The sequence below is a fragment of the Myiozetetes cayanensis genome, unplaced genomic scaffold (genome assembly GCF_022539395.1).
Source record: "Myiozetetes cayanensis isolate MyiCay16 unplaced genomic scaffold, myiCay2020 scf10, whole genome shotgun sequence".
NCBI lineage: Eukaryota > Metazoa > Chordata > Aves > Passeriformes > Tyrannidae > Myiozetetes > Myiozetetes cayanensis.
The window spans coordinates 8,160,610-8,173,103 of NW_026086605.1; the positions used below are offsets into that span (position 1 = coordinate 8,160,610).

Below are 12,494 nucleotides of genomic sequence, written 5' to 3' on the forward strand. Positions count from 1 at the left end.
TGGAAAGGAGAGTGCAAATTCACTGGCTTTGGGATACAGCTGCCCCGGGGAAGGTGGAAGGAAAATCCAGCTTTCCAGCCTGCCAACCCAGCGCAAAGATGAGGTGGCTCCCTGGCAGCCTCCTGCCTGGGGTCTTGGCACGACCTGGGACCACACACGGCTATCCTGGGATAACCAGGGCTTTTCTCTGAATGTGCCCAAAGCCCCACTGCAGCCGGAGCACACACTATCCCGAACATGGGGCGCAGGCAAGGCACCCCCGCCCCGGGCACAGCGCTGGGGAGCAGAGGGGAGCCCCAGAAGCCACCCACGGGCTCAGCCGGGCACACCGGGGCTCTCCTCTCCTATTGCCGGCCCCAGCTCGGCTCCGCATCCCGGGACCGGCCGACGGAGAGGGTCCGCCTCCCAGTGCCAGCTCTCCATCCCAGCCCCAAGAGCGGCTCCCACCCCGGAGCGCCGATCCCGGCCAGCTCCGCGGCTCCGGGGCGGGGCGGCGGCGCGGGCGGGGCGGCCCGGGCCGGCCGGGGGAGCCGGCGCTGCTGGAACGGGAGGATACGGGAGGGGAGCGGAGCCGAGCGCAGGCGTTGCCGTGTCCCGGAGCCCTCGGGAGCTGCTGGGCTACGGCCCCGCTGCACCCCCATGGAGAAATACAAAGGTGAGGGGACGGGGGCGTCACGCGTGCCCGTGTCCCGCGGGGCCCGCCGGGGGGTATCGGGGACCTGCGGGGGCCACGCTGGAGGGGGAGAGGTGTGGTGGTCCTGGGGGGCGACAGAGCCATTGACACTGTTGTTCCCTCGAGTGGAAAACCGCGGCAGTGGTGGGATGTGGCGGGCGGGGGCAGCTCCCGAGGGGATGTTTCCCGAGCGTGGGACCGGGATCAGCTGCGAGGAAAAGGGGTCCCCGGGAGTGGGGCCCGAGCGCAGTTCCGGGGGCAGGGGAGGGGTTGTCCCGCGAGTGGGACCGGGCGACGAGGGAGAGGGTCCGGATCCGAGAAGGAGGAGGCGGACTGATAGTGGGGACGGCTATAGATAGATAGCCGGCTCCTGGGGGAGACAGTCTCCGCGAGTGGGGCCAGGAATCGGGGTTCCCGCAAGTGGGGCCGGGGTCAGCTCGGGGATGGAGGGGCAGCGGTCCCTGCGAGCGAGGCCGGGCGTCGGGAGCGGCGGGGAAGGTGCGGGGCAGCGCGGGCAGGTCCCGCCCGGGGATGTGAAGTCCCTGCGTACCTGTCCCGGGCACCGGGCACGGAGGGAGGGAGATGTGGAGAAACTTCGCGTTTTACCCGATTCACGGATCGGGACCTTTTTTTGTCACTTAAAAGCAGCGTCTTGCTGCGTTTTCTGCAGCCGCTCAATTGTCTGACATTGCCCGCTCCGTCTTTCGCCCTAAACCCCTCATCTACGCGGACTTCCCACCCTGCCAGGCTGAACAGGCACGACATTGAGTGCCCTGTTGTCTAAACGCAAATAGTTTTGGTGGTTAGGGAGAGGGTATGCGAGCAGCTCCCAGCTTTCTCCCTGGCAGGTCTCGACTAGGCTGGCTGTCACCCACAGCCCATTTATTTCCCCACAATCAATGGCTCTGGCGCTTCCTCTGCGATGCCGCTTGGTCGTAATCACCGAGGTTGGCGCATCTCGGGTCTGTGCTGCTGTGGGCACTCTTGGACACTTCTCAAACCTGAGCGCTCCTTGCCAGCTGAGGAGGAGGGAGGAGGTGGGGCGAGGTGCCCAGGCAGGGGCCACTCAGATGCGTGTGGGTGCTCTGTGATTTCTGCTCCTGCTGGTGCATAAAAGCTTCACCTGGAGGAGGCGGATCCAGCACTTGTGTAGCACAGAGTAAGTTTGCAGTAAATTTTACCTCTTGAGAGGAAATGTGACTCTCCTTGTAACTGCTGTTTTCCTCGTGGAGCTTGAACATTTAAGTGTGGAACTTGGTACTAAACACTGTGCTGCCTGTTGCATTTTGATCCTTTTCCTCCTTATAATTGATACTTTACAGGCCTGATAAGCATAATAGTAACGTACCGCTAAAGCAATGCTAAAGATTATATTACAAGTCAAATATTGTGTAGTCTTTTCTTCCCCACCTCCTGCTGGCAGGTTCTGCACGATTCCATTCAGTTCCAGTAGTAAAGCAACAGATTCATTAGGATTCAGCTATGTTTTGTATATTGTCTTTCCAAATACGCACACTGCTCCCTCAGAGCAGCAGGGATGTGTTCTGCACATGTGTAATGAATAGCGAGCGCAACTGATCGCGGAGCCTTGCCAGTGCTTTTTGTGTGAGTGGTAACGAGTCTGGGAGCACGGCAGAGTTGGGGGGGAGGGTGTTAATGAGGCGCTAAGGCATCACTAGCCCTGGGGGGCAGCCACAGGTGGTGGCCGGAGCTTGGTTAGTGGGTGGGAGATGTGACTGGACTCACCTGGGGCTTGCGAGGTGCAGGGGAAGGGCTGGGCTGGAGGAGACCATGTGGGAGTTGGGAGCCCTGAGAAGCAGGTGGAGAAGGCAGAGGAGTGAGTTGTTAATAAGCACGGGGGATATGTGCCTGTTCTGGTGGGGATAACTCATTGCTGCCGTGGTACAGGAAGTCTTCATCCTTGCCACGAGCCAGGCAGGGTGCTTGCGCAGGGAAATCCTGTAATGATAGAGATGCACGGACTCAAACAGGGCTGTTGTGCAATGAACAACAGCCTGTTGTTTGCAGAAGAGGAATTTGACTGCAAGATCTCTCCTCTTACTTAGGAAAATAAGCTTGCAAGCATCAGCAAAACTGCAGCATTTCTTTCCTTTAGACATAGGCAGGGATGTGCATTAATCTGGACTCTAGCCGGGCACGTGAAGGGGGTGTCTCTCCTATTTCAATGGCAAGTGAAGCAGCCTCAGGAATCTGGATGGGTGGAGCATGCAGGGCCAGGTGGGGTGGGAGGCTGGGGCTGGTGGCTGGCAGGGTGGTACCAGTGGAGTAGGAATAGCTGGGGCTGTTGGACTTGCATGGTGGGAAGAGAAGGAGGGATTGTGAAACTCTCCTGGGAATGGGCTTCCTTTCCCAGTGACTGCAAATGAGGTTGCAAGGCCAGCTGCATAGGAAGACACTGTGTCTTGACTCTGTGTTAGACTGTTTAAGCTCTGAAGGATGATCTTCACGTGCATTAGGGTTTTTTCTGTCAGGTCACTCTAAAGAGTGCCTTCTGTTGGTGAAGATGCTATTTAAAGATCCACCTTCTCTCTGTGATTAGAAAGTATATGTGAGGCATAAGGAGCACCAGACCCAACAGCCCAAGGGGACAAGAGGGAGACCTGCAGAGGGCAACTGTGAGTGGGGGTGGTCACTGTACCCACAGCTGTGTAGTGACAAAGACAGAGATGCTCATCTCTTGCTCCTCCTGTTTCCTGCAAGTGCTCTCCCACTGCCTTCCCATGTGCTTTGCCTCTGAATATGGCACTGTCCCATCTTGTGCTCCTTGTTACAGGGGCCGTGTGACTTCTTGCCTGCTCCTTGCCATGCTTGTCAGACGTGGCTGGCTGGTCCATCTCCAGACTCCTGGAGGGGAAGATGTGCTGAATGCGCTGTTACTGATGAGGGGTGTGTTGGTGGCACCTTTATCCATCTGCCATCCCTTCAGGTCCTCTCAGACCGACCTCTTGTCACCACAGTCAGGGGTGATCCCCTGTGATGCAGCCCTATGCTCATAGCCTAAAATGTCAAGTGATGTGAGCCTTGAGAGGTCTGTAAGATTATTATTGTATTTTTAATGTGTTAGAGCTCTGTAATGGAAATCAGAGCAACTTGCAGCTGAGTTCTTCAAAGAAAGGTGTTTGGCATTCATGTTTTACTATCTCTGTTGAGCAAAGATACAAGTTTCATATCTCTTATCGGTGGGTCTCCAGTAGTGTTTGCAGTGCTCCCCCATGGAGAGGAGCATTGTTTGCCCACGGAGGAGAGGTTGTCTTCTTCACAGAAGCCAACAGTTTAGTGTTGATAAGGATTAAAATAGTGACTTGGCAAAAGAAGGAGTGTTTGCTTGCTAGTTAACATGTTTTAACTGGGAGGGGAAAGGGAGGTGAGTCTGTTTGGGACGCCGGCACGTGTCCCTTTTAACAAGTTTTTGCAAATACAGGGATTAAACCACAAAGAGCAGACATGAATAAAAGACATGAACCCTGGCCTGGTAGCAATCTGAGACCCTTTATAAACTCTTGTTAATCAGAGTCGGAAATGGGTTGATTCATATGAACATGATCTAGCTCTGTACAGACATATGTGGTTTCTCCTCAGCTGATCGTCTGCACAGCTGTTGTGTTTAGCTCATTGTCTTGGTGTGGCAACTGGAGAAAGCAGGGCAATGTACTTCTCTGTGCCAAATCCAATACAACTTTCAGCTGCCAGGCTGAGCCTTCTTTTAAATGCAGATGAAAATTAATGTCGTGCATAACCTCGTAAAGTATACAGTAACTCTCACTTCTGTGAGAGTGACCCTGGTTGGTTTTGGAGAATGGAACAACTCCCCACACTCAGCTGGGGAATAGGCAGCAAGAGTGCAGAGTTGTTTACTCTGCAGGGATTGAGGACATGAAACTTTTTTATGTGACTGAAACCACAGCCTGTCTCAATTATACATCTGCTGTGTCCACCCTTCCAAGCCATCCTACACACTGTCACCTGTGCCAGTGTAGTATTTCTGTCTCTTCTAGCACAGCTGCCTTTCTTATTTAAACAGGGCACACGAGGATGCTCTGATTTGTATTGGGCACAAATGAGGCTCTCTGGGGCTCTCCACACCGGGACAGGCTCACTGCAGATGGACATGAGGCGGTAGGGATGCTGGCTTCAGCCCCATTTGATGAGCAGTGGTGGCCCTTGTGGGGTGTGTGTGTGTAACTGCCAGGTCTGGGGTGCTCCTTTTGCTATCCCCAAAATGGGTCTTGCTTCATCTCTTGGGAGTAAGGGGCAGGGATCCATGCAGTGAAGAGCAGTGGGACAATACCCCTCCCTGTATCCCTGCTGCTCTGGGGTCTGTGCTCCATCTGTGTAACTACCAAAAATTACCAAGAGCCCTGCTTCTGAAGCTAGGAGAGAAGCTTTCTTCCCAAAAAATATTTAAAAAAAATTAAAAAAAAGGATAAAAGCTAGCTCAGAAGCTCTGAGCCTTTGGGCATCTGCTTTTAGAGTGTTCCTGGCAAGGCATGAGCCTTTACACTTGTGGTATCTTCTAGCATATAAGTAAGTCTTGCTCCTCTTCCTCCACACACCTTCACCACTCCCTGCTGTGGGCTCCGTGTGCCAGGCTGGGACTGGAGGTACCCTGTGAATGAGTTTATTGTTCGTGGGTTGTCACTGATCGCTGTCATTGAACACCCACAGCCCAGGAACACAGGGAGTGCCTATGCAAAAATGCTTGTACTGCTTTATTTAGACTCATGGCTGGCTCTTTCAGCTCCCAGCAGCAACGATGGACTGGGGGCAAGCAGGCAACTGGGAAGCTCATGTCACCCAGGCTCTGCAGGTCTGCACAGCAAAGCACCACAAGGCTTTCAGATCTGAATTCTGGATGCCTGCTCAGCTGCATATTTACTCCTCAATGTTTCCATCTCAACATACAGCACATATGAAGGATTTAGTGACTCGACTGAATCCCTTAAGATTTTATGGCAAATCCAGGATTTGAATCCCAAGCTCCTTAACCAATGGCCAATGCTATGCTTGCAACCATCCTGCCTGGGTCAGGGAAATTAGGAATGCTGTTCTGTTAAGAAGTCTTTGTGAAGTCTCATTTGTTGTACCCTCTGGAAAGGAAAGATTCATTTAAGGCAGGGAAGTGCATCTTCAGGCAATAGCTCTGGAGAGCCCAGAGCTGTAGTGGACATCTTGGGGAACCAAAACTAAGAGGTGCACCTATAATTAAAGATGATGCAGAGCATGTGCACCTAGGGCATAGGTGTTCCTCTCCGAAGCTGCCTGGCTGAAGCACAGGTCCAGACCCAGCAAGTAAATTGGGATCCTGCAGTCACACAGCCAGTTTGATGACCTGCATATTATTGTTTACTTCATCTTGGAAGTTGAGTCATTTGTGTTTTTCTCTCAGGTCAACAGACAAGACAGACTGGTCCAGTCTGTACTGCAACCTGTCAGCACAGCTCAGTGGGTCAGAGATGTGTCTGACAGGCCCTTGCCACAAAGAGCTGCTAGTGGAGGTGCCAATACAGCCCATTTCTGGGCTGGAGCCACTGATATGGCTCTGTTGTGGGTCTGGATAGAGAAGAAGTGCTACTGAACAGGCAAGTTCCCTGGTAGTAGCTGAAAGAAGGCATTTCCATTGCAAGTGCTATGCTGCAATGTGAAGAAGAGGCGTTAAATTTGGGAAGTTCTTGCTGTGTGCTACAGTGCACGGTTAAAAACCTTGTGTGAACTGGAGGAATGTCTGTAAAAGTTCACAAAAGAAAAATCTGTTTAGAAGCGTTCAGTAGGAAGACACTGATCTCTCAGTACCCAAAGTTCTTATTTTTTAAGAAAACAAAAACACTAAATTCACTTAAACCCGGGTAGCAGAGCTTTAGGAGGGAAAAGCCTCCAAAACAAACACAAGTTGCTAAGGGTGGCCAGAGGAGCCAAGCCCTTTGAGAAGCTGCAGCAAAGCAGTGCTGGCTCTGTGCCTGCACGCGCCCCTTCTGCAGGGCTGAGTCCTTGGTCCAAATCTGGCTTCTTGCTCCAGCCACAGCCCAGAGAGAGAGAGAACAACCAGGGCTGGCACCACTGGGAGTGGTTTGGCTTTGTGGGCCAGACTGGGCAGGAGAGCAGCTGCCACTGGAGGAGGTGAGTAGGGTAGTTCCTGCTGCAGGGAGGGATTGGCTCCCCATCGCTACCATGGGCTGGGGGTTGCAGCGGTGCAGGTCAGTGCAGGACCCACACTGTTAGCAGGATGCTGTGGAAGGGAGGCTTGGGAGATGTGCTGGGTTGGTCTGAAGTTCTAAAGACAAGGGCTGAGACTTACTAAAGTACATTCCCCTCCCCGACTGACCTATTGCTTTCTTTCTGGGCAAAATTCCATAGAAAGCAAGTCTGAGGATGGTTTGGTGCATGTAACATTGTCTTTGGTTATAAACAGCTCTGTCTGGAAGTAAATATCTCAGAATTATGGGATCAGACTGAAATTCCCACATAACATAACTTGGCCAATTGCAATTTAATAAAAGCCAGTATTTCCCCTCGTTGGGTGGACTGTGTTCTGTGTTGTATAAAGATTTTTTTCCCCTTTGGATTTTCTTAGGATAAAAGTATAGCACAGGTCTTAGAAAAAGCCTGGGAAATAGGGATCCACAAGTCTTAGCTGGCAGTGTAGCCTGTGGGCTTCTTATTTCTGAGTGTAGGGCTTTCCTCCAGAGATAACCAGGAGCAGTGGCCACCCCCATCACTGGTGTGATGCACGTGTTTTTTCACTTGCTTTTGTGTCTTAGGAGACTGAATCTTTTAAAAGTATCTTTAGATTCCCAATCCTGCAAATAATTCATGAGGCTTTCCAGAGCTGGCACTGAGTTTGGGGTGTAGAGGTGGGCAACTAAGCAGTTGGGATGCTTTTTGAAGAAGTTTGCATAACGCTTTGGCAGCAGTGCTTTGAAAGAGGTGGGTCTGAGCCAGGAGATTCTTGTAGCTCATGCTCAAGTTGTGGCTTGAGCCCTTCCCTCTTGGACTGAGTTAGATGGGAAGCATGTCTTGGTCTGCTGCAAGGAGGGGAGTCTGTGTGTGTTGTCAGGCAGGCAGCTCAGGCAGGTGGCAAGGGGAAGTGTGTATGCAGGCTACTGTGAGACGAGATAAGATATCTGCAAAGAAATCTGTGATCCAAAGTCACTCTGCAGATCTCATCATTGCTATTGTCAGTGCAAAGTATGACAACTATTAAGGCTTGGGAAGAAAGAGCTGGCTCACAGAGAACCTGAGTTGCACAAGGTTACACGATGTCACCAGTGGCTTTAGCTGGAAGTCTCCTCAACAGTGTGTGTGAAATGTGGAGCTTTCTTCTGCTGAGGAATGCAACCAAGCCAGCTGCAGTCCCACAGCCTCCAGTAGCAGTGTCAATTTGTCATCTCTGGAATAAGCCCATGTATGTGTCCAGACAGCCCCAGTGCCAAACAGCTCTGACTTCTGGTGGTCCGGCTGTGAACGAGCTGGAATCAGTAGAATGCAGAGAAGCTTTCTGGTGCCTGCTGGTAACAGATACATGGTCTCAGCAGTTAGGTGGTCCCCACTTCTGGCAGCAAAATATGAGGAGATTGGAAGTTGGGGCTGCCTTTAAAAGTGGAGATGTGGCAAGCCCAGACTTCTGCAGCAGCTTGTGACAGCTGGAGGCCGTCTGCTCCATCCATCCCATCAGCAGCTTCATCCCAGCTGCTTGGCTGGGGAGCGTGTCCTGTCTCCTTTGTATAAATCCAGTGTCTTCAAGGATCCTTTGTGTTCTACTGTAGTCTCTAAAAATGTGCCACGTTGTCTCGAATGGTGGGAACCTCTGCTGGTTTTATTGTTCTACTTTTCAGATTTCTCCATTGCCCTGGAGAATCTGGCAGAGAGCTGGGATTGTAATGTACCGTTCCTCATCTGCTATAGAATTGACTGATCTTGGTAGCTGCTGAAGTACAATAAAGAAGAAGAGAACTGCTCAGACTAATTGAGCTTAATCTGCAAAGCAGCTGAGTTAGATCTTTACCTTACTGTGATTATCTGGGCTGAGGGGTGGGATGTGCATTCATATCATCCCACCTCAGACAGGTGTTTGGTCCCTGTTGGTAATTCAGTACTCATGCATGTGGTTGAAGGCAGCTCTTTTTCTAAAAGACAGACTCTATGTGACACTGCATGAGGTAGATCCAAGCGGAGGTGCCAGGCAAAGGCAGGCAAGCCGTGGCTGCTCTGTGGTCCAGGTGCCCTCCTGCCCAAGCCTGAGGCCACACCAAGCAGGGTGGCCCTGGCTGCACCATCAGCTGCTGCAGGGGTCTGCAGTCTGCTGGGCAGCATGGTGGCTTTTTTTCAGTCCATGAGGGTTGTTTGCCTCATCTGGGACACGTTGCACTTGGTGCCTGGGGCTGTAAGTGTAGGCAGTGCTGGGCCTGCAGGTGCATTTGGAGTTCAGCAGCCTCGCCTGTCTCACTGACAGATGGTCACTTGAAAGTGCCCCAGAGCAGTGCAGTCACCAGTGAAATGTGTGTGTGACAGTTTTGGATGGTTTTGGTTTTCTCCCACCCCAGTATTTGTACTCCACACTTGCTTGTGCCTTGCTTCCCTGAGCAGCAGTGTCAGAGCTGGATGTGGTTGTTGGTCATGCTCAGCCTGTGTGTGGTCATGGTTCCAGTGGGCTCTGGAACAGGTCATCTCTGCAGAGCAGCCTCCTTCACCCACCAGTTCCTCTGGCAATACCTCCTTTGGCTCTAGGAAGACATGAGGACATTTCTAATTGAGTATTACCTAATCGTGTCTATACCTTAAGTAATTGTAACACTAAGGAGTTAATAAGATAATCAATTTTCTGCTAGCAAGGACCTGTCTTGTTGCAAGGCCAAGGCTGAATGGGTTAAGGAGCAACAGAAGTATTCTCTGAGGTATACAGTGGAGATGCACTCACCTCAAAACAACCAAAAGGTCTCCTTTCTTCTTACTGACAGAAAATAGAAGTTAGCTACCATATAATTGAGCAAAGCGACACTAGTAAATTATTTACTCGAGTTAAGCATGGTATTATTTTATATAAACACAGGTTTCCATTACTGCTTCAACTTTATTCCATCTTCTCTCCTCTAGTCATGTTACAGGAAACACACACAGGCATCCATGCATGGTGTCTCTCACCTTTCTCTAATGAGCAGTACTAGCTGATGATATTATGTAGTTGCCCAGATGCCACTTCAGTTTAATTTGCTGCAGCTAGAGCTTTGAAATTGTTTCCCTTGTGAGATGATACTTCCTGGAAATTAGGTTGACTTCCAAGTAGTGCTGAAAGGCATTACTGACTTATTTGGTGCTGGCTGCCCTAATGCAGTACTGTACAGACCCTGTAACCGATTAAAGTGTGTCAGAAAATTATCAATGCTCCAAGTGTGGTTTGGCTTACGTTTGAGTCCATGTGAACTCCAAGGCCTGGTTCTAGAAAAACTCACCAGTAAATCAGTCTTGAAGTATATTAATTTCGCTAACATATACTCTTGATTTCTGGGATATTATGTTGTAATTCTCTCTCTGATCGTGATCCACAGCTCCTGAGACTCTGTTAATGTGGTCTGTCATCTGAGCACTTGGATCGTGGTAGCTTGTCACATCTTCAGCTCAGCAGGCTCTTGCTTTAATCACCTATATGTCTCAAAATACTGATCAAATCTATTTCTGTGGGTTACACTGGTTTATACTGAGCCAGCATATACTGGCAATATATGAAACAGAACAAACCTGGGTAAGGATGCAGTTGCTTTAAGCCCATGTCTGTTAGCATTCTGCACTGGTTAACTTCAGTGAATGTAGTTTTCATGTTGGGTTGTTCAAACAGATGCTCTCTGAGTGTAGAAGAGACCTATTTCTGGAAATTGAAGTGGGAGTTGGCAGAGGTGGGGGGAAGTGAAATGGCAGTCAGAATTCCCATACTTTATCCTAAAGGCTGAATTCCCATGTCTGGCTGAGAAGAGAAACAAATGCTTTCTAGACCCAGGAGGCTCAGCATTCCCCGAAACAGCATGATTTATTTTTAATTCTGATAGTTCACTGGAGCTCTTAAAACTGTCATTGCTCTTTTGGTTTATTGTACTACTTAGAAATAAGTGCAGCGAGCTTTGGACGATGCTGAGTTGTCAAAGCTGGGGTGCTGTAGGAAGGGAGAGGGCAGGTTTGTCCAGCAGTTGGACACTGGCACCACTGGCGAGTCCAGCCAAGCCAGAGCATGGCCTGAGTCGCAGGGGCAGCACTCAGAGGCAAAGATTGACTCTGGCTGAAATTTTGTAGTAAACGGCACGGAAATTCACCTCCATTTCTTTGGACTGGCTACGTCAGCCTTCCTTCAATTCTTTGGCTTAAATAATGACATCCCCTAAGCTTATGTGCTGGGTGGTTTTTTCGTTTGCTGCTGCTACCATTTCAGCTATGGTCAGCCTTTTATTCTTGTGGTGCTCAGTTACAGCTCCCACAGGAATGCCAAAGCCATAGGGACTGACAGCTGGGTGCTGAGCACCGAGAATGTTACTTGTGTGAGAGGGTTTGAAGATTGTATGTTGGGTGTCCTAGTAGTGCTGTGCAGGTGATAAAACAGACTATCCTCACAGTTAATGTAAGGCTGTTGACTGTCTCTTTGGAGTTAGTGTTGCCCCAAAACCAGGATAAAGGCCGTGGTCTGTTGTGCACAACTTCCAGATTCCACGTTCTTGCATCATTTGGCTGCTCGGTGTCTCCGTTAAGAAATGAGTAGGTCTGGATGATGCTCCAATGTTTCCTTTAAGGTATTCTTCTAACATGTGACTCTGGTCAGACAACTTCACACAGACACTCCTGATTAGCTATGAAATCTTTGCAGTTTGCCTTTGTTTCTGTGCCTGATTGAGGTTTTTGTTAGAAATGCTCTGTTTCCAGCATGTGTTCTTGTTTTTCCTGTGAACATGAATGTCTTTTGGCCCACATTTAGACAAGATAGGAAGGGCCAAATTCATTCCCAGTGTCATTCCAGCATAGTCAATGGGCTGACCACAAGGATCAGATTGGATCTAAGATTTACATTAGGTTTACTGCAAGTTTTACCCATTTCTATTGATACATTACTTAAGAAATTACTTAACCGTATTTCTGGTGCACTCGATAAAGATGCCTTTGACTTTAGTATAAGGAAAGCTGATTTGTGATAGAGGAGGAATTTCTTAGCCAAGCAGCCACGCTCACAGTTCCGGGTGCTAATAGCGCTGACACAGCTGACCCCTGCTCCAGACACAGTTATTTGGACTGTGAAAGATGAGCAGGCTCTACTGCACTGGAGACAGGCAGCCAAATCATCTGTGAACACCCCAGCAAGATCTGAGGTCCCTGGTGCTGAGGTCTGTGGAGCTGGCAGTGGAGAACAGACCCCATCTATCCTGACATCTTCACCTTCTCTGACCCTTTGGGCTGAAGCCTCTCCAGCTGCTGATGAAATGGTGCTCCTAAGAATGTTTACTCATCCCAGATTCTGGGTTGGAATTTCAAATTTTCTTTCAACCTTTGATTGCACAATTGCCTTCCCTCATTCATACACTTGCTTTTTGTGAGTTATTCCCAAGTGTGCAGGGCTGCTCTGCCATCATACTGACAGAAGGAAGGAGAATGTTCCATTTTGAATATGTAAAGGGAGTTGCTGCTTAGTACAGACAGAACTGGCTTCTAGATGAAAGAGTCAAATACCAAACTGTTTTGTTTCAGTTAGAGCAGAAGAAGCTTTGATCTAGAGGAGATGACTCAGTCAGTAGCAGGAAACAATTCTTTATAGTGAGTTTAGAAATAAAATGTG

At 49.9% G+C, this 12,494-nt stretch overlaps 1 protein-coding gene across 5 annotated transcripts in view; it reads left to right on the top strand.

Moving 5' to 3' along the window:
- Window positions 1-511: 511 nt before the first annotated feature.
- Window positions 512-12,494, top strand: part of AFAP1L2 (actin filament associated protein 1 like 2) — a 70,607-nt gene continuing 58,624 nt past the window's right edge. For 2 of the 5 annotated variants that reach the window (XM_050340859.1, XM_050340861.1), the window contains exon 1: window positions 512-655. In XM_050340859.1, coding sequence (XP_050196816.1) covers window positions 640-655 — 16 coding nt within the window. In that variant the 5' untranslated portion in view covers window positions 512-639. The remainder of the gene's footprint in view (window positions 656-12,494) is intronic. The other 3 variants (XM_050340862.1, XM_050340863.1, XM_050340860.1) reach the window with 2 other exon arrangements.